Genomic DNA, 20,991 nt, shown 5'->3' with positions numbered 1-20,991 from the left:
AGTTCTCCTTGATGACCTCCAGAGGGCCCTTCCAACCTCAACCATTGTATGAGTCACTGCTTTTTCTTACTGCTTACCAGGAGTTTTCTTTATTGACTATTTCCCTTATTAGCTTTCATATTCTTTAGAAACCTGGCTGAGCGCCATTTTCAAAACACTGAAATGCAGTATGCTGACAAGCCCACTTTTATTTACATGACCTATCAAAGAATTCTAATCCTAATAAAACAGGGATACAATGGATAATAGAATAAGAACATAACAGACCCATGGCACATATGTTTGTGCCTACAGAAGACATGCTGACTCCTTACCTGCAGTGGCACACTTACACACCAAATCTTCAAACAGAAAACAGGACTCCACTAATTACAACTTTGTGTGTAACTTACATTGTTAAAGATATTAATAGGTGAGGATAGCTGCAGCACTTGACAGAAGCATTCACTCAGAAAATAAAATTTGAAGGAGTTATGAAAAGCCTGACAGAAGACATTACAGAGCACAATATCAATCAGTACTGGTTTTTTATCACACTGCAGCCAGTGCTGGTCACATCTGTAAAAGCATACAGCAGAATTATAACCATACAGATATAGAAAGACTAGGTACAAAATAATCTTGTTATGGAGTGGAACTGAAGCAGAGTGCCTGTTTGTATTTCAGAGGAGGAGGGAAACATACAGAATAGAAATTGTCACTGTGATGAAAGGAGCATGTTATCTTGTAACAAGAACTTGAGGATCACCAACAAAAATGGAGGATAAAGTTCAAAATTAATGGAATGTTTTTCATGCAAAATAGCCAGCCTGGGGCACTAATTGATGCACGACTTGCCAAGGGACACTGAAGATGCAAAAAGCAGTAACTAGATAAGGAGCATCCAGTTTTCTAGAACTTGTAAACCACTTGGCAAAACCTGTATGCATCAAAAGTCCACAAGACACACACCACCATTTACCAGAAGATGGTGGAGACTAAAAGTACCCAACAGTTCACAGCAAAGTTATGAGAGCAGATGTTTCTCAGGTGCCCTGTCTCAGGGCACACTGCCTTGGTCCCCAGCTGGTCTGTGCACATCCCAGGGAGATCTAGGCGTGCTGCTCTAAGCAGTCCACACTGGTTCACTTCCTTACTGAGACAGCTCTGGATTTCCAAGGACAAAACTGGCACGAGAATTATTTACAAACCACATACAGATACCGTTGGACTAGAGACTTTCAACGCTAAGTATTAAGAGAACAAGCAGAGGGGTGGGCACGGCCTTTAATGCTTCAAATCCCTCCTTGCCCCAAGTCAGCCTGGATCTGCCAAAACCCTTATTGACATATGTTTGCCCAAGTTTTTAAACCCTCCACTGATGGAAGGTCTACAAGCAGTATATTGCATTTAAATTTCCAATGGTTAACCAGCTTGTCTGGTTAAAAGGTATGAGGCTCACAGTAAGGACCAACAGAAATTAATTAGTGCTCAGTAAAATATGGGTGTCACATGATCCAGAAGTTTCTTTTAGCCATAAGATCCATTAATGTGTAAACAACCATGATCAATGCAAATCAACATCTGGCTTCATGGCTGGTGTTGATGCCAAGACTTTGGCTTCTCCACTCATGGGATGCTCTTTGATGAATACAGATTACTAAACAGAGACAAGATTCACCATCAGCCAGTTCCCTGGCACATGTTTCATCAGGTCCCATGGATTTCTGTATGTACGTGCTCTTCAGATGGTCTAGGTCCTGATCTACTCCTACAATGGGCAGGACTTCATTCCCCCTGTCCCTACCTTGAGATTCTGGGACTCCAGAGATTTGGGAAGAGCAATTACAAGTGAAAACTGAGGAGGAAAAAAGCTGTTGAGCACCTCAGCCTTCTCCATTCCATCTCATTTATTGTGGGAACAGATCCTGGCCACGTGGGCTGCCACCCCAGAAACAACCTGTGTCCTGGGCTGATCCCACAGCATGGACAGCATGTGGGGGGGATTACTCCTGTCAGCTCTTGACCTCACATGTGGTCCACAGAACAAGACAAACATGGAGCTGTTGCAGCAAGCTCAGAGGAGGCCACAGAGATGCTCTGGGGGCTGAAGCCCCTCTGCTCTGGAGATGGGCTGAGAAAGAGGTATTCAAGGGTATTCAACCTAGAGAAGAGAAGGCTCCAGGGAGATTTTCTTGCAGTCTTTCAGTATTTAAAGAGGGCTTATAAGAAAGACAGAGAGAGACCCTTTACCAACTCCTGTAATGCAGGACAAGGGCAGTTTTAGATTAGAGCTAAGGAAGACATTTTTTACACGAGGTAGGTGAAACACTGGAACATCATGAGTAGGTGATCTGTGAAGGTCCCTTCCAACCCATACCATTCTATTCCTCTGTGACCCACAGTGAATGAGCTTTGTACTTTTTCCTGCAGCTGCTCAGATTGGCCCCTCTCCACACAGTGGGATCAGCCTGCTGGCCCACTCAGTTACTATGTGGTTATCCCTGTGATCTCAAAGAACAAACATGAATAAAACCCATTAAGTAACCTTCCACTTTGTCCTCTCTCTACCATGAAAGTGGAAAGCTTAAAAATCTGCATGTAACATTTTAAAATCTTTCCTCACTTGTGGCAGTGTGCCTCAGGGATGACAAAGGGTTACACTGTCCCACCCCAAACCCCTGTGTTCTGATTGGGTTTGAGTCCCTGGGGGGTTCTCCCTTGGTGTGCTTCTAGGGGTCCCTGACCCTCAACTCCACCCTCAAAGGTGGAAACCCTTGAGAGTTCAGTCCCTCAAAAACCCCTGCTGTGCCTCTGTTCAGGGCTCTCTGTTCTCGACCTGACTTTGTTCCCATGCTGAATAAATGGTTTCATGAACAGGAACCCGTCTCGTTGGTGTTTAATGCTGGTCCCCAGAATCCTGCAGCTTCCCTGGACGAGATCCTGAGGTTGCTGACTGCAACACTCACTGGTCTCACAGCTGGAAATACAGCTCTTCCATTCCACATAGGCACCACCTTGAACTGTAAATTCTGCCGTTGCCATGAATCATAGTATTTTGCCAGGGGGAAATGACCGGTTTAAATCTTTAAAATTAATAAATTTACATATTTTCAAAATCATAATTTGTTGGGCCTTACAGTTTCACCAAGTGAAGTCAAATTTCTTTCACATCATAGACTCATAGAACGTAAAGTGGCTGGAATGGATTTAAATATCATCTAGTCCCAAGCCCCTCTGCCCTGGGCTGGGACATCTCCCACTAGACCAGATCATTCAAGGCCTTATCCAAACCAGCTCTGAGCGCTGCCAGTGTCAAGGCATCCACAACCTTCCTGGGTAGCCTGTTCCACTGTCTAACCACCTTCACAGTGAAAAATACCTTACCTAAATTTCCCTTCTTTCGATTTGTACCTGTTACTTCTTTTCCTATTACTGCAGTTACTAACAAAGAATCCCTTCCCAGCTCCCCTGTAGCCACTCCAGACACTTCCACACAACATTCTCTTCTCCAGACTGAACAGTCACAACTTCCTCAGCCTGTCTCCATAGGGGAGGTGCTCATCAAAAGCATATTTGCAAATCAAAGGCCACATGCCGAAAAGTTAAGTTTACATGATTTCCCACTTCAATGCAATAGCTGTACCTGTAAATATAAAAATATATAACTGGTAAATTGTGTTCTTTGCAGTTTAGGATCTTGAAAGGAGCTGAACTACCTTTAAACAAGTAACTTTTTAAATTTTATTCACAGGCAGAGAGTAAGTGTGCCAAATTTGGGGGTAAAAAAGGTAAAAGATACAACGTGGAATAGAATCTTACACTGACATTCTTGGAGCAAATTCTTCAGTCTTGCTAAGGCCTTCAAACTAGCTAAGGCTAGTTCCATTCAGAGAGAAATGCTTCTGTCCCTTGCCTTGGGCACTAATCACAGACAGACACAGACACCACCTCTGTGCCAGTACATGAATGCAAAGTTTTGGTTCTTTTACATGGAAGGAAGACTAAAACAGCTTTCCATAAAATTCACGAGGTTCTTGTCCAGCACGGAGCTGCCAGTACTCTAAAATACACCCAGGTACAGAAATGACATTGTCACTTCCACATTTCCTCAGTGAATATTGGGAACAATTGACAAGGGCATCTCAGGCTGTCAATTCACACCTCACTTGAGGACCACCAAGGAAATCAAACACACCTCACTTGATGACCTCTGAGGAACATTCCCTGAACAAGACCTCTTAGTCAGTGTCTACATTATGAGAACGCTATGGAGAACACAGTGCAACCTTGTGAGCTAGATGAAAAAGTACATAAATTGTAGATACCTGCTTGTTTCCATGTACCCAGGACCCGTATTTCTATAAAAATGCAAAACCTGGATAACTCCCTTGGTATAACACCCAAATTCTTAATTCTTTACAGTTTAAATTAAGAACCATTCAATTCTTCCAGCTGCATCTTTCCTGAAAAGATAAGCTCCTGGAATGCTGTTCAATTCAAGGAGAGACCACCAAATTCCAGGTGTTAGCCCAAGCACTCTGCTTGGAAACCAGTGTGGCAAAGCTGCGCTGGATGAGGAGAGAGCAGCGAGTGATAAAGAGAATGGAATGTTAACATTAGCATCTTCTCTTCACCAGAAAACTGAAGGAGTTTTCATACATAAGCCTTTCCAATTCCAGTGAGAATTGTTATAACTTAGGCTGTTTATTCCCAAAGCAAACTTGCATGCATTTCTTCTACCACACAATTTACATGACCAGTGAGGTGACCTGTGCAGGCTGTGAAAGGTGAGAAGTCACCAATCCAGGTGTGGCAAAAATTGAAGTCCCCTACAGGCATGCTGTGTAAACAGCTGGGAAAACAGACAGGTAACTACAGGTGGATATTCACAGTGGAAGCAACAAGAAGAATATAACTAATAGTAGAAAATGAAGATTTAGGTGGCAGATTTGAGCACCTTATCGTGGAGATGACCAGTGCCCATCCAGCAACAGCAGGGACTGAAGAAGTCTTCCTAGCTGGGAAGAGCTAATTTAAACCTACACTAGGAAGCATAGGAACCCCACAGATCAATAACCACCTGACAAGAACTAATCATGTTTACTTGTGGCAAATGGAATAATGAATTACCACAAAGAATACCTGCTACTACTACTACTCCTCCTCCTTTTAGCAGCTGTATCCTCCAATATCACTTCCTCTGAGCCACACCACTCTGCCAGATTGGCACCTTCCTGCCTGCACTAGCACAAACTATCACAGAAGTAACTGGCTATTCAAATGACCAGTTTGTGTCAGCAGCAGCAAGTTGGCATCTTAGGACTTATTTCACAATACAGTATGTCCATATGCCCAAAGGCAAACATTTTCCATCCCCAGTAGAAAGCACAGACACATCCTTTCTGACTAAAACAGGTCACTTTTCAAAGAGCTAAAACCTACCTGTACCAGACAAGGCAGCTGAACACCTGGAGTCACATCTGTGTAGACCAAGAGGAAGCAAGAAACTTATCCTGTGGTTGGAGCAGGAGACCACATATTATGTCATGATGAATTAGCAGGAGATGTTCTCATTGACCTTAAGCAGGAACAGCTCTAAGACAGCAGGCTGAGGATGCATTCGGATCCAAACCTGAAAAGAGAAAGTACATACTGGGTTGAGAGGGAAGTAACATACAATAAAAATAACATTTCCTAGATAACCATAAACCTAGATAAGCATAAACCCACGTGACACTTCATAAGCAGCACAACTTGGGGGGAAAAAAGAGCGGGGAGAACAAGAAGAAAGGGGAGATAAGGCTGACATAGCAGTTTGGGACTTCTCTGGAGACTGTGCACATAGGTAGATGCCCAGGCTGCCAGGACAGCAGTTTTACCCAGGTACTGGCCCATCCATGTGGGCTCTTCAATTTCCCCACAAGACCCAGCTTGTATTTGTGGAGTCTGGAGAGAACACGAAGGTCACCGCTTGCCTACAACCTGTCAAAATATTGAGCAGACCTGATAAGAACCAGAGGGTGAGAAGGATCAGAGTGGACCCCTGGAATTTGCCTGTCCCAAGAAGCAAGGGTATCTTCCCACACAGATGTTCTCAACCTTGGGAAGGTAGGCTAGTTTAGGAACATTAACCAAGTCAGCTTGCTTTCATCCTAAAAAAAAACCAACTCTTTAAAGAACTCAAAATCAGCTCCTACCAGAACACTCCAGCATTTTATCAGGCACCATTAGCTGGCCCAGTGGGATAGGGAGCATGTGGCAGACTGGAATAATTAATGATCCTATAGATTTAGGGCACAGTCAGGCAGCTTCAGTGTCTGCATGCTGCAGTAGGTCCCAAAGAAGACGAACCAGGCTAAGAAAGAAAAGGGACCTGCTCCATGGGAAGAGCTGAGCCCTGCTGCTCCTGACAGCTCTGCACTGAAGAAAAGCAGCATTACAGCAGAACAGGTGTAAGCACCTGCACACACAGCATTCTCAAGCATAAGCTCACACCTAGACATGCAGATAGAAACAACTGCTCAAAGAATGGATGGGCAAGAAAGGGAAGTATGAGTATTGCAGTGCCAGCCTGGACAGTGCCAGGCAGCATGACTGGGTAACTCCACCAGCAACAGGACCAAGGCTCTGGCTCTAGTGGGGTCAGTAAAAGGGAAGAACAAAGGGCAAAAAGAAGATAATGGTGAATTCTGCTTAAACGGAGCTGTAGTCAAGGAAGGACAGAGCCCAGGCACACAGGGGCTGAGGCAAACACCACAGTGGAGGCAGCGCAAGTGAGAAGGGAGAGTGCATGAGGTACAGAAAGGAACGTTACTGCAGCACTGAGGAAAGGAGGAGAGCAAAGACTGAGTGTCCTCACCCTGCCTTAGGGGCAATGCCAAGCTGCGAGTTCCTCCTCACAGAGAGGTCAGGGGATTCAGCAAGGGAAGACAGGCTCATTTTGCTGTTGGTGTCTCCATGAAAAACAGCAGATCATTGATTGCTCCTGAGACAACACCAAGGAACAGATTATTTTCAGAAGCTGCAGGACTTCCTTGAATGGGTGGTAGGATGAAGTCCGTCTCTTCAAGAAGGGCAGTGCTGACAGCACCAGGCAAGGACAATGCACCCTCTCCCAGATGATGCTAACTGGTGAATGATATTGCTTGCTCCTCAGTCCTCCATTTCAGTTCTACCTCAGTTTTTCCCAGCAGCAACTTGCACTCAGGGATCTTCCAGAGGCCATGGTGATGGAAGAAATGGAGAAGAGTTTAGGCTTCAAGGAACAGGAGGGAGGGAAGGAGCAGCAGACTGCAGCAGCAAACTCCTGGTGCCAAAGTGAGATGGTTTGCATGTGTGGGAAGTCAGGAGATATTCCAGAAGGCCATGCAGAGCATCAGTCTCGCACAGACACGGATCTGTTAGTCCTGAGAAAGTATCTTGGACCATGTATCTCCCTCTGAAGACTAAACTGAGGGGCATCTTAGAGGCAGCAAGTCAGATACTCTTTTTCAAAAGCTGCTGTGTGAAGGCTGGCTGTTCCTGGAGCACCAGAGACAACAGTCAATTAGATGCAGGGCAGTGCGGGGATGTCTCCAGGGAACACGGTGTTAAGAAGAGAAGCCTCCTCTCCAGAGGATACATGGACCATGTCAGGGCAGGATGGGCAAATCCAGAAGAGTGACGGTGTCTCCCTCGGTAAAGTCAGTCCCTGCTAAAGGAGACCCTTCCGAGAGGGCCTGCAGCTCGCATTCGGGAGCGGTAAATGAGCACTGGGTTCCCCCTTTCCACCCGTCTCTCCGAGCGAGCCGAGTTCCTGCAAGGCAGCAAAGCCGCCGGGGCCCGCGCTGGGACACCCGGCGGGGCCGGCCGGGCGCTGCACCGCCTAAAGCCGAGTCCGCGGGGAGGATCAGAGAGCACCGCCTAAAGCCGAGTCCGCGGGGAGGATCAGAGAGCACCGCCTAAAGCCGAGTCCGCGGGGAGGATCAGAGAGCAGCAGCCGCTGGGATGTTCCAGCCGCGGCTCCACGAGGGAGCGGCGGCGGAGGAAGGCGGTGAGCCCTGCGGGCAGCACCCGGGCGGGAGCAGCAGCGGCGTCGCCCGGGGTCCGTGCCCGGAGCAGGGGTACCGCCGGGGCAGGGCCGAGCCGGAGCGCGGCCGGGGCAGGGGGCCGCAGGCGCTCACCGTCCCGTCCATGCTCCGCTCTCGCCCGGCCGCCCGCGCCGGGGCGCCTGCGCGGCGCTGCGGAGGCGCTCGGGGACCGTCTGCAAAGTGCGTCTCGCCCGCCGCGCCGGGGGACACGGTCCTTCCTGCGCCGGGGGACACGGTCCTTCCTGCGCCGGGGAACACGGTCCTTCCTGCGCCGGGGAACACGGTCCTTCCTGCGCCGGGGAACACGGTCCTTCCTGCGCCGGGGGACACGGTCCTGCGCCGGGAGAGCCCGGCCCGAGCCGCGCTGCTGCGGCAGGAGGGCGGTGCAGCCGCGGCCCCTGCCCCGCTCCCAGCCCCGCGGGGGCGGCGCGGCGCGGAGCTCCTCCCGGGGACAGGTGGGTGCGGCGCCCGCACCCTCCCAGACACGCGGGCCGCTCCGGCTCTGCCGCCTCGACGGAGCTCTAGAGAGGGGCGGACTGGCTTTAGGTCCCCCGCCGCCCCTGCTTCCGCCGCCACAGCCACCCCCTTCTCTCCCCACCAGCACCCCGCACCACCGCCGGAGCCCCCTTTCTACCGCAGCCCCCCAGCCACGCACTCACCGTCCCGCACTCACCGCCGCCCCCTGCCGCCCCCGCCACCGCAGCCCCGGTGCTCTCGCAGCGCTCCCGGACCGCCGCCGCAGCCTCCGCGCGCTCGCCAGCGCCGCCTGCCGTCCCCGCTCTGCACCAGCCCCCGCCCCGCCCGGTGCCGGCCCGGCCCGCGCCGCCCGCACCGGTACCGAGCGGGGCTCGCAGCGACAGCCACCGGGCCGGGGTTCACCGGGAGACAAGGAGAATTCCAGTGGCGATGGGGACGGTAGTAGCAGGATGAGAGAGGAAGCAGCCCAGGGGAGCTCTGAGGCACATCCAATCCTTCAAATTCAGAACCGGCCCAGAGCTGCGATCCACTATCCGCACGCTTTTCCTTGTCTTAAGGAGCTGGTGACTCCGGGAGGGTTGAGGGTACTGGGCCTGGCAGGCTGCGGGTCTGTGGTGCGGTGTCAATTGTAACTGGAAAATGAAAATTGCTTCTTAAATACCCAGGGGGTATTTGTGACGTACACTTTGTTACAGAGCAATTATAAAGAACCCTCCGTGTGACTTGGCCAAGCTCTGCAGACCGTGGGGATGACGAGGGAAGTTTGGACAGTATGAGCACTGACAATGGATACTTTGGGGTGATGCTCCAAGGAGCTGTGAGGAAGCAGTGAAAGGACTGTGTTCCACCAGCCAGGGGCCAAACAAACCTGACAGCTTCACATGCTCAAAAACTGTGCAAGTCTAAAATATGAAGTAAAATATTGTAAAGATCACAAGGTGGATTTAAGTCTCAGTGGGTGTTTTTAAGGAGGGACCGTACACATGCTTTTGGCTTTTTCACTGCACTTTGTGTCCCACTTTCAAGCTTTTTCCTACAGTTATTTGTACCAGCAAAACACTGTTGCAAATGGAAATTGAGTTGCTGTGGCATCCGTCACCAGAAAATTGTCCCTTTGAGAATCCATGAGCAATGGTTCAGCATGCATGCTGAGAACACAAGGTAAGTGCCAGGAAAGAGTTAGGAATGGGAGAGGGTGACTGCCTTGGCTGAAGTACAGCTCCAGGGAATGGTGAGTCTGGGGACAGTGGGGCACGAAGGCATCTGCTATAGAGGGGCTCAGGCCACGACTCCTGGCTTGAGACCAAGCTGGCAGCCGGCACTTGCACATGCTCTGCAGTGCTGTACAGAATATTTCACTATGGATGTGTGATAAGGCAATGCTCAAAGCCAAACAGAAGACAGCAAGCTCCTATGAAAAGAACTCTTTGTGCTGGAGTTGAGAACAGAGGAGTATGCTGAGCAAGAATACTTTGCTGTAGCTGGGGAAATGTGCACCTGTTAATGAGAACATCCTGTCTTCTATCTGCTCATCTTATCTGACCAACAGCAACTCCAGAACTTCTGTGAAATAGCTCAGACCATCTGCAAGACCTGATTGCACTGTCCAGTGCACTGGGAAGTGGCCACGCAGCACTTTGGGGTGAAGCAGCCGGTTAAGCTGTGACTGAGTGGAGGACCTGCCCAGACAGACCTGAACTGCTGCTCAGGTGTGCCCCAGGGAGCAGAGGGGAGGCCACACTGGGCAGATCCCCCAGGGGAGATGGGCTGCTCGTCCAGATTGCATGGCAGAGGCTCATCATTTATATTCCAGTCTTGGAGAGGACTGATGGACACCATGATCAGATATAATATCTGAGTTCACAGCATCTGGGTTTGGGTTTCTTTAAGTATACTTGTTAATTTGGGATAGAGTAGCAGTTCTGCCACAGAGGAAAAGGTGGAGAGTCTATTTTTATCTGTTTCTTGAAGGTAAAAATGCAGCTGGGACAGAAGCTTCTTGTGTTTGTACCATATACTACATATCCTTCTCTAGGATCAGATTATTCCAACAGGATATGTCAGCCAGTCTAAAACATGCAATGGATGAAATTACCTTCACAACTGAAGACAAGGAAGAAAAATATCTATTGCTGTGGACCCCAAAGAAGGTGAAGTATACAGAAAAGTAAACTCACCCAGTGCATATTGAGGAAAGCAGAGACACCACATAAGGGTGTGCATTTCTTTGGGGCTACAAGATCAAACATGACAATCATGGTAATTTGTCTTCCTGGCCAGTACATTATCCCACTGTAGTACACAGACTCAGTGTCACAATCCTCACATAGTTCATCATTTCTGGCTGAACTGAAGTGTATCCTTGGAAAAGATCTAGTCTTTTTTAGCACAAGACACAAAAATGGTGGCACAGAATCAAATCATAAGCGCACCTGACTCATTTACCCTCTCCCTGACAGTGGCCAACACCGTCTGCCTAGAAAAGAAGTCACAAAAATAGGGCAGACAAAGAGTGCTCCCTCCCTGGCAGCTCTCCTAGCTCTTACAGATTCCTAATCCAGAGACCTGCTGTGACAGAGGTTTTGGCTTTGTGTTTAACAGCCTTTGATAGATTTCTCTTGCAAATTTCATCCACTATACAGTGACTGTCATGAAATTTCATGGCCATGAAGGACTTACTCTACCCACTTATAAGTACTGATTATAAGCAGGTAAGTAATTGATAAGTAATTTCAATTGATAAGTAATTTCACCCTTACCTCCAATGATCTCTGTTACACAAACCAAGTAAATTTTAGCACAGTGGAAATGTTACCACTGTAATTCCACTAGCTACTCACTTTCGGCACTGAAAGCATGTGCCTATTTTCTTTTGGAATTAATCTGTTCCACTCATGCTGTACCCCCGGATAACTAAAAACTGCTTTAGTATCCAGTGTTTTCACCTAGTTCATGTACTCACACACCCTAATCAGATCACTCACAACCTTCTGAGAGTTCAAAGAATCATAGGAAGGTTTGAGTTGGGAAAGACTTTTAAAGGCCATCTAGTCCCACCACACCATGGACAGGGACATCTCCAACTCATAAGGTCAATAAGGTCACTCCAAGTCCCATTCAACCTGACCTCGGAGACTTCCATGGATGAGGTTCTCTGGGCAACCAGTGCCAGTGCTTTCCATCATCATTTTAAAAGTGGTCTCTCTTGCATCTAGTCTGCATCTATCCTAGTGTAGTTTAAAATCACTGATGCCAGTTTAAAGCCATTACCCCTTGTCTTACAAACACAAGAGTTCTGCATCTCACATTGTAAAATACTTCTTATAATCTTCAGGTAAGTTTTGTGAACCTCAAACGTTCTTCTTTTCTCTTTTCCCTAGAAGCCTTAAAATAGGACATGTGCTATGCCACCAGGGCACTTCTTGCTGTTTCATCAACAGCATCTGTTTTACCCACATTGTCTACCTGTAAAGATCTGTTATGTCTTAAATCTATGCTTTACAGGGCTGGGACAGAGCCTGGATTTTAGTGTTGAAAACAGTGGGTCCAAGAAAAATGAAGCTGCTTGCACTTGAATACATTCAATTTCTTTACAGACTTACCTTTTTTAAAAATGCAGTCCTCTCTGGAGGAGTGATACACCATCTTCCCCAAGCACCTAAGTTTGCATTTGATTGTTCTAAAACAAAAACCTATGTGAAGAGCCTTACTCTGCTACATACTCTTCTTCACTATTATCTTCTCATGACTTTTTTGCATATTTTTACATAATCTGCCAATTTTATTTGTAGAGATCTTGTATTTGCTTCCAAATAATCAATTAAGTGTCAAACGACACTGGCTGGAGAACTGTTCCTCAGGTAAAAACCAGAATCCCCAGCTTATGGATTGGGCAGTTTACTGGCAGTATTTCCTGCCTTTTCTCTCCTTTTCTCTCCCACAGAGCTGGATTGTAAAAAAATAGAATAATCAGCTTCCTTCAGCTTTCTCCCAAGATACGAGATGCTCTTAAGAATTTTAAGTTCTGTGTAGTGCTGCATCATCACCTGACATGCCCTGACACAGGCAGGGACTTGCCAACAAGTTGGCAACAACAATCCTGGCTTATGGGTTACATCCATCAAATCTCACTATCCTCTTTCCCATGATTCTCTTCCTTCTCTAATGAGGACTCACTAATGATTCTTGCTTGTCCTATATAATTTCAAACCCTTTCCTTCTGCAGCTTGTTTTACATCCCAGACATCCCCACCTGTCACATCCCCTACAGCTCTCAGTCAGCAATTCCTGACAGCCAATTTCAGCATCTCTCCCAGATTAATGCTCAGCTTGGTGGCATGACACGCAGCGTGTCCCTGTGCAAAAGATCTGCTGCTTCATTTCTTACAGCACCCAGTGTGCACTGCCAGTGCTTCCAGATATGTTATGTAGAACAATGATCCAAGGAATTCTCCTTGGATATTACACTGTACTGAAACCTGCAATTGCAAGCTCTGCACCCTTGCTGACACCAGGATGTTACTTTTCATGCACCAGAATCTCTTTTGCATTCAAGATGAGCACACCATCCCCAAGGTGAGCAGCATCTGAGTTTTCACTCTGCCCATCTCTGCTGAGGCAAGTGATCCCAACTGGCAGTCAGTGCATCGCAAGGAGACATTAACCTGAGCACACAGAGGACTGTGCTGCTCACAGGGCAACAGACCTGGGTTTGCTGCACAAATCCCTTGCCCACCAGACAGTCTCAGCCAGCTCATCCTACAGAAATTCCTATGGGCAGCTCTTGGTCATGCCCGGCCATTCTGCCACTCATAGGGCCTGACTTTTGTCTAACAGTGCAGCAAGAAATTCTCATGCAAACATCCTTTTTGTCTGGCAGCAGGAATGATGAACAGAGTTGCTTTCTTGCACTCTTATAATGGTTCTAATGGCAAAAAACAGAGAACCAGCACTGCAGGTGGGGTCTGCAGGGCGTGCTGGGTGTGGATCAGAGGCCCACTTGAGGTTCCCCATACCTGAAGGATACGAGCTGATGTGTCACATATAGGTAAAACCTTACAAAAGAATGGCCTTGTAAAATCATGGTTCAGGACTTGTTACTTCAGCTAAGTATAGCTAGCAGCTAGCCTGATAAGTCCCCATGCAAAAACATCCTGAGAATGCAAAGTTCATTAACATAACAAACTATTCTTGGGGTGAAAAGTGCATCTGTAATAACGAGGGATCTGTTCCACGAGAATCAGTAGAAAAAGTATGTAAACATTGTTAGAGAGAAAAGTTTTGATTGACATGTACACTCACCATTACCAACCAGTGAACTGAGTTCCCAACCAACTGGAATTGAACACAGTACCTTCTGATAACCATATAAATATAAGCTGTGTGCAATAGAGATCGGGCTATAACGGGAGAAGAAACAGGTGTCATTGTCTGTCTCTACTACAACAGACATACACTATTCTGTCACATTAGCTCTAACACATTTTATTTTAAATAGCACCCTACACAGCCCAAGTCTCTTTCCTACATGGATCATAATGGATCAGGATCTACTTGTGCAGAACAACATACATAATAATAAATAATAAAAGATTTCCCAGCTAATTGCCCTTGTCCTCATCCTGTAAACATGTGCTTAGATGTTGCATGTAGGTACAGCTTTATAAAATAAGGGCCTTGTTAACCTTGTAAAATCATGGCTCAGGCCTGCTACTTCAGCTAAGTAGAAGAGGACTATGGGAAAGTGACTCAGCTGAATTGGAGGTAGAAAAACAAGTTATATAACCATTACGTGTTCACACTCTGGTGTATGGTAGTTAGTTGAATTACATTTGCTATGCTAAAATAGAATGTAACTGGTAACACCCTAACTGCTTAAAAAGGCCTGGTTTTTGCAATAAAGGGCTCTCTTTTGCATCTGCCTGGGGACTCTGCGTTGCTCTGCTTCATACACTTAGCAATAAACACACATCCCCATAAGGCACTGCAGAGATCTACATTCTGCCCATGTAAATGTAATTGAGACTTGCCTCACTTGTTAAATAAGCAAATCTGAGATTTCTATCCAATTTGAATCCTTTGAATACTTCTTTTAAGCTTTTCTAAATTTTCAGCACCTCTTGATGCCAACACCAGACCTTCAACTCGCTCACTTAATGAGATGAGTATAGCAAATACAATCCCTCTCCTTCAGCAGTGACCCTGCAGTGATGAACAGGGTCAGTCACATTTGCTGGCTTATCACATAAATTCACAAATTCACATCATGGTTTTGGGCTTTGATTTCTGGGATGTTGGCTGGAGAGATGATGCTGGAAAGCTGAAAAAGTAAAAGGAATAGTGGGGTCCTGGTGGATACCAAGCTAAACACAAGACAGCAGCATTCCCTCGGAGCAAAGGTGGCCAACAGCATCCTGGGCCACAGCAGAAGGACCGTGGCCAGCAGGTCAAAGACAATGACCTGTCTACCCAGCCCAAGTGAGACATGCCAGGAGTGCTGCTATGTCCAGTCTGGGCTTCCCAATACAAGACAGACATGGACACAGTGAAGTTAGTCCAGTAAAGGGACGTGGCAATGGGGGTGTTTGTCCTAACACGGAGACTGCAAGAGCTGGGACTGTTTCATCTGGAGAACAGACTCAGGGCAGTTTCATCTGTGTGTGTCAGTAACGGGAAAGTGTAAGGTAGACAGAAACAACTGCTGCTCAGTGGCGTTCAGCGATGCTGAGAGATGCAATGGGCACAAACTGAAATGCAAGAAATTTCATTTAAACAGGAGAAAGAAGTTTTGAACTGTACAAGTACTATCCACCAGAACATACTCCTGGGGAGGGACTATGAAGTCTCCACCCCCAAGATATTTAAACTGGAACCACTCTGCAGCTCTGGAAGAGCCAAAACCAGCAAAGTGAAAGTGGTTGAATAGCTTTGTCCAGCTAAACCAGACAAACTGTGTTTATGCTTCTTGAAAAAGTGAAATGCATAAACACAAAGGAGGGTGCAGCAACAGCCCTGAAAGTAGCACAGTCAAGGTAATTTTGTCCAAGTACAGAGCTCATACTCACTCACTCCCTGCACTGCTCAGCAGAATTACGTAGCTTTAAGTAAGACCCATTCTACAGCTTGTTTACCTCCCTCATCCCAGAGGCTGCAAAGTTTACAAGTGATGACATTACTCTGCCTGGAAAGAAAATTAGATTTATTTTTAAAAACCCCAAAAGCAAACCAAATCCCCTCTACTGAAACTGCCTCATTTCATAGCCCATGTGACTCAGAGTAGCTCTGGGAAAGTCCTCCTCCCTTAACCTCACATACCCCTTCACCCATGGCAAGGCTGGGAAGGTGATGGAAAGTGCCAAGTGTTAAGGTGCTGAGAAGCTCTTGATGTTTCTCATCTCTCAAGTGCTGTTGGCCTGTTCCTGCTCAAAGAGAGCCATAGCTAAATGTGAGCGGGATGCAAGTCCTTCCAAGTTACTGAGCACACAGCGGTGGTACAGCTCCTCACTGAGCCGGGGATTGCAGCTTCTCAGTGTGTATTTCTGCACTAGCCCCGGCTCCACAGCCCTGAACAGGTGCAGGCCAGAATAGTGGAGGAAGACATCAAATACCTCCATGCTCTCCAGCACCTCTTCTCGGTCCAGGATATCGGCTGCGAGCTTGGTACGTGCTGTCATATAGTCAGAATTATAAAAGCAGGCCTCAGCAAAGGAATGTCTGTCAAAATGCCCATCTCTCAGGAAGTCAGTGTTGGAAGATGCTGTCTGCTCACCACGGTACACCAGTGCAGGGTTAAACTCCTGGAAATGCACAGGGAAGAAGACCTGCCAATTGCTGATGGTATTCATGCGGCAGCGGTTCAGAAACTCCATGTTGATCTCTGTCCAAACGCTGGCCAAGAAAAACAGTGTGTCCACAGGGTGCTTTTTTGAGACTATATCCATGAGCTTCACCTGTGATGGCACCTCTGTTTTAACACTAATCCACGGGATTTTCACTTCTGCATAGCGTTTCTCTAGCTCTCCTACCATGGCTTTGACTCCAGCAAAAACATCCACCTGACCAACTCTCTGGGCATCGTAGGGATGGTAGATAAAAAGCAAAGTCAGCAAGGCATTATCATGAGTGTCCAGTGTGTTCATAGCAAACATATCCAGGAAGTTTGCTACAAAATCCAGGTCCTGCACTGTCAAGGGAAGCACCAATTGCACCCGTGTGGCCTCAGTCACATATGGCATGGGAATAATTTCCACCTTACTTAAGGGTCGTACCAAGCTCACTCTCTTGGCCAGAACATGACTGTGACCCTTCTGGGTGGCAGCCTCCAGGAGCAGGTCCAGGGTGTATTCCATGCCCCGCGTGGGGTCGAAGCGCCGGTAGCCATTCAGCAGCTGCCGCTTGCTGAAGCGGAGCAGGGGCTGATAGAGACTGTTCAGCTGCTCCACCGCAGACTCGATGATTTCACTGACATCTGCCTTACTGGCTCCAGAAAGCTCACACTTTGGGGAGCCGTCAGGACAGGAAAAGAGGTGCTGTTCCGTGAAGTAGTCCCAGCTGATCACCTCAAAACGGGACTTTGGAAGGAATGGAGCGTTAATGCCCACAGGCCAGGTCACACCTGCCTCACCTGCAGGGGTCAGTGCTGTCAGGTTCCTGATCTGCATCTGTGCAAAGAGAGAGCACAAACTGATGGCCACTATGTTCTCAAAGAGGTCTAGGCCAGCCCCTCCCCAGACCCACTTCACCACCTACAGTTGTACATGGGTAGTGTCACACCAGGAGTTTTGGGTAACGTTGTATCAGATGTGCCATTTCTGAGACAAGGGACTAGAGCCTGTGTCTGACTGACAGGTGCCCACAAACAGAAGCAATGATGTTCCTCCAGTGTGCTGAAAATTAAGGAAATCTGTTTGGTCAAGGAGTTTTTGCAGGTAACCCTCACCACATACCTGGAGGTCCTGGATCTCCTGATAGACTCTGTCCAGCTGGATCCTGCTGAACTGCTTGTGCAGCCGGTACATCAGGGTCATGTCAGAAACAGGGTGCACAGCAAGAGCTGCTTGGAACTCCTCTTCTTCCTCCTTCTCCAGTTCAGTATTCTTGGCCAGTTCGTAAGTGTGATAATGCTGGCCCTGAAGCAGACAAAAGCCAGAAAGACTGGCATGGAACTTGAGTTCACAGAGCAGCCTTTCCTCACCCCAGAAACACATCTACCCCTCTTTCCATACTGACTGTAGTATCCAGAAAAAAAAAAGGGTAAGTTGTCCCTCCCACCCTGCACTGCATTCCCACTTGCTTCTCAGTACCAACACACCCTTTATCCTGCCTTCAAAAAACCTGTGAATCAGCCCTGCTAGTAAGACTGAAAATTGAACCCCCTGTGTGCTCTCTCCCTCAACATCCCACTTGTGATTCTGGGCCTCCCCCCAGTGCTGCCATACCACAGAGCCCTTCCTTCCTCTGCAACTCACAGGTTTTTTCCACAAAAAAGCTACTTGGCTATGCAGTAGAGAACAAGTAAGATTCCAGGCTTTTTAAGGCCCAGCTAACACAAGACCTGAGCAGGGAGGTAGTACCTGGAGCTGGGAAACACAAGTAATGCCAAGGAAATCAATGATGCAACGACCCAGCCACTCATCTGGGCGCACACTGAGGATCTCATTGCGACAGCTGTCCAGGTGTGGGTGGAGCTTAAGCAAGAGGCTACGGGACAGCAGGTAGCCAAAGCCCCCGTGACAGTAACGGGCCTGCTCATCTCCCCCGATGAACTCCTCCGCTCGCCCCAGGTACACATCTTGGTTAATACTCAGGTGTGTCACCAGAGCCTTGACCTGTTCAGCTTGGGCATAGGTGTCATCCTGCATGATGTAGAACCAGTCATAGTCAGAACCAAAATGTTGATGGATATAGTTCATGGTCTCATACATGAGCCAAATGGGCCTCTCGTCACCATGGGCCACCAGCACCATGCCATGGGGCACCTTGGCACTGCGCAGCCCGGTGAAGTACAGCAGGCGTGGGAAGTGGTGGGCCACTGTCTTGTTCACTGCCACTGCCAATGTGTTCAGTGTGGCCTTGGAGGTCAGCACAGCCACAAACAGTCTCTCATGGAATCCCAATTCTGTCTGGATGTAGCGAGTTCTGTAAAGGAAGTACATACTTACATGACAAACAGCTGGAGGAGAAAAAAAAATCAAAGAATGATGGTAATTTGGGATAAGTCTTTAACAGCTGGAATCTACACAGAGCGAAAAAGTCAAGCCTAGTCATAGAGCTTTAAGAGAAGACTCACTAGTAAAAATCCCATTTTGTGAAAACACTTGCTTCCTTCAAGGCAGCTTTAATCTCATGTTATCTATCTGATATCAGAAGACTGTGCCAGTGCAATTAAAATTAAAATACCACAGAGCTAACTATTTGGAGCTTAGTACACGGGGCAGCTTAGCAGGTATGCTCAATAAAAACACAAGAAAGATTGTTGAGGAGTCTCCCAGTGCTGGTGGCTGAGGTGTGATGGGGTGCCCCAGCTGCACATGGGGCCTGGCTACTGGGAGATCACTGAAGCGCCAGGCCATGAGCCAGAAATGGGTGGTGATCTTTGGCCTCACAAACAGCACAAAGCCCTGCAGGACCCAATGAACAATGAAAAGACTCCAGACCAAAAACCACCACTGCACCAAGAAGCACATGAGGGTATCAAGAGAATACAGAGACTGTGAGAGTACAAAAATCCAGGACTCCCTTTGTTCAGGATCCCTCTGCAGAGGCACCACCCTGAGCTGTTATGATATTGCTGCACCACAAGTGAAATACTTAGAAAAACCAAAGGGACTCTGCTACAGGAAACCTGGGGCCAAGGAAACTTGTCTGGCAATATGAGCATGGTGTGTGGAAGGAGCTGAGCAAGGCACCTCTTGGGTCACCAGAGCTGTAGCTGCAAAGGAGCCTTGGTCCCAGCAGAGACAGCCTAGGGCAGTGGCAGTGTGATGACCAGAGTGGCTCCTGGATGGTCAGGCAAATCTTGTTAACACATACACTACAATTAATTGATCAAAATTTTCCTAATAAATAGACCAGCTACACCAAATTTTTAAGAGTAATTTAACATGTTCTATTAAACATGAGTAACAAAACAACCACAGAATCCCAGAATGGTTTGGAGTGGAAGAGACCTTTAACATTATCTAGTTCAAACATCCTGCCACAGGTAGAGACATCTTCCACTAGACCAGGTTTCTCCAAACCCTGTCAAACCTGGCCTTGGACATTTCCAGGGATGGGGCAGCCACAGCTTCTCTGGGTAACCTGTGCCAGTGCTTTGCCATCTTCACAGAAAAGACTTTCTTCCTAATATCTGATCTAAACCAACTCGCCTTCAGTTTGAAATCATTTCCCCTGTCCTGTCATTCTTCCTTCTTGTTAAACAATCTCTCTCCATCTTCTTGGCTGCTCCCTTTCCAGTACTGTAAAGCTGCAGTTAGATCATTGTAAAGCTTCTTTTCTCCAGACTGAACAATTCAAATTCTCTCAGCCTTTCCTCCACTCATCTAATCATCTTGTTGGCTTTCTCTAGATTCACTCCAACAAGCTGATGTATTTTTTGTGTTGACGACCCCAGGGCTGGATGCAGCATTGCAGGTGGGGTTCTCCCCTGAGCAGGGCAGAATCACCCTCCCTGTACTGAGAAGAGTTCTCACTTTTCTTGGGCAATTTTACTGCCTTTTTCCCCCTCAGGTTAATTTCCTGAACACACCTCTTGCACCCCTTAAGGTAACAATCTCGGCCATTACCTTGGTGTACCACACTCTTACTACACAAGTTCTCGAAGAGCAAATTTCAGCTTGAACCTGTTCACTCACATGAAGATTTAGAACTTCCCACGAGAATATTCTGCTTGAAGGAAATTCAGGCTAGAAAAATCATAACTTACCTGAGCACTTTTTTGTAAGGCTTGTTGGGGTCTCGGTAATACGGTACAATCCGGGGCCTGAAGTCCTCGTGGCCCAGGCCCGGCCTCCCCTCCGCTGCCTCGGGCGGAGCCCCACGGGCGGGCGGGCCCGGTGCCAGACAACGTTCCTCGGCTGCCCCGTGGCTCCAGGAGGCGCGCAGGAGGCTCAGGCTGCAGCCCAGGGACAGCCCGAGCAGGAGAGGCAGCGCGGGCCGCAGCGCGCTCAGGACCGCGCCCAGGCGCATCTCGACAGCTACGGCCAGGCCGAGCTCACGGGGCGGCCGCAGGACATGGCGGGCGCGGGGCGCTCGGGCGGCAGCGGTCCCGCGGGACGGCGGCCCCGGGGCTCCGTTACCCGTAGGACGGTGACAGGATAGAGGACGGACCGGAGTTCCGGGACGAGGGCGCGGGGAGTGACGGCGGCTTCAGCCCGGCCGCGTTCCGCCGCTGCCACCTCACCTGCCACATCGCCCCGCGCGCTTCCCCTTCCGCTCCGCTCTCGATGGTGCCTGGCGGCCG

The 20,991-nt window shown here is 48.1% G+C and overlaps 2 protein-coding genes across 3 annotated transcripts in view; both read right to left on the bottom strand.

The window, feature by feature from the left end:
* The window catches only part of SMARCD3 (SWI/SNF related, matrix associated, actin dependent regulator of chromatin, subfamily d, member 3), a 78,059-nt gene extending 69,960 nt beyond the window's left edge, over positions 1 to 8,099 (bottom strand). The window contains exons 1-2 of the mRNA XM_015617505.3: positions 6,842 to 8,099; positions 5,425 to 5,614 (exon numbers count right to left, since the gene is read on the bottom strand). The gene's annotated coding sequence lies outside the window, so the exon portion shown is untranslated. The remainder of the gene's footprint in view (positions 1 to 5,424; positions 5,615 to 6,841) is intronic.
* Positions 8,100 to 15,705: 7,606 nt separating this feature from the next.
* On the bottom strand, positions 15,706 to 20,928 carry CHPF2 (chondroitin polymerizing factor 2). Of its 2 annotated transcripts, none has more exons than XM_015617502.3 (4): positions 20,455 to 20,928; positions 18,101 to 18,699; positions 17,474 to 17,656; positions 15,706 to 17,188 (listed from the first exon to the last, which is right to left on the bottom strand). In XM_015617502.3, the coding sequence occupies exons 2-4, from the start codon at positions 18,680 to 18,682 to the stop codon at positions 15,926 to 15,928; spliced, it is 2,028 nt and encodes a 675-aa protein (XP_015472988.1). In that variant the 5' UTR covers positions 18,683 to 18,699; positions 20,455 to 20,928; the 3' UTR covers positions 15,706 to 15,925. The 2 variants fall into 2 exon arrangements, with proteins under 2 accessions (XP_015472988.1, XP_015472987.1); XM_015617501.3 differs by having other exon boundaries at positions 18,101 to 18,665.
* Positions 20,929 to 20,991: the final 63 nt, after the last annotated feature.

This window comes from Parus major, chromosome 2 (genome assembly GCF_001522545.3).
Source record: "Parus major isolate Abel chromosome 2, Parus_major1.1, whole genome shotgun sequence".
NCBI lineage: Eukaryota > Metazoa > Chordata > Aves > Passeriformes > Paridae > Parus > Parus major.
Note: the sequence above shows the minus strand (reverse complement) of the source record. Positions and strands in the feature narration are given on the sequence as shown.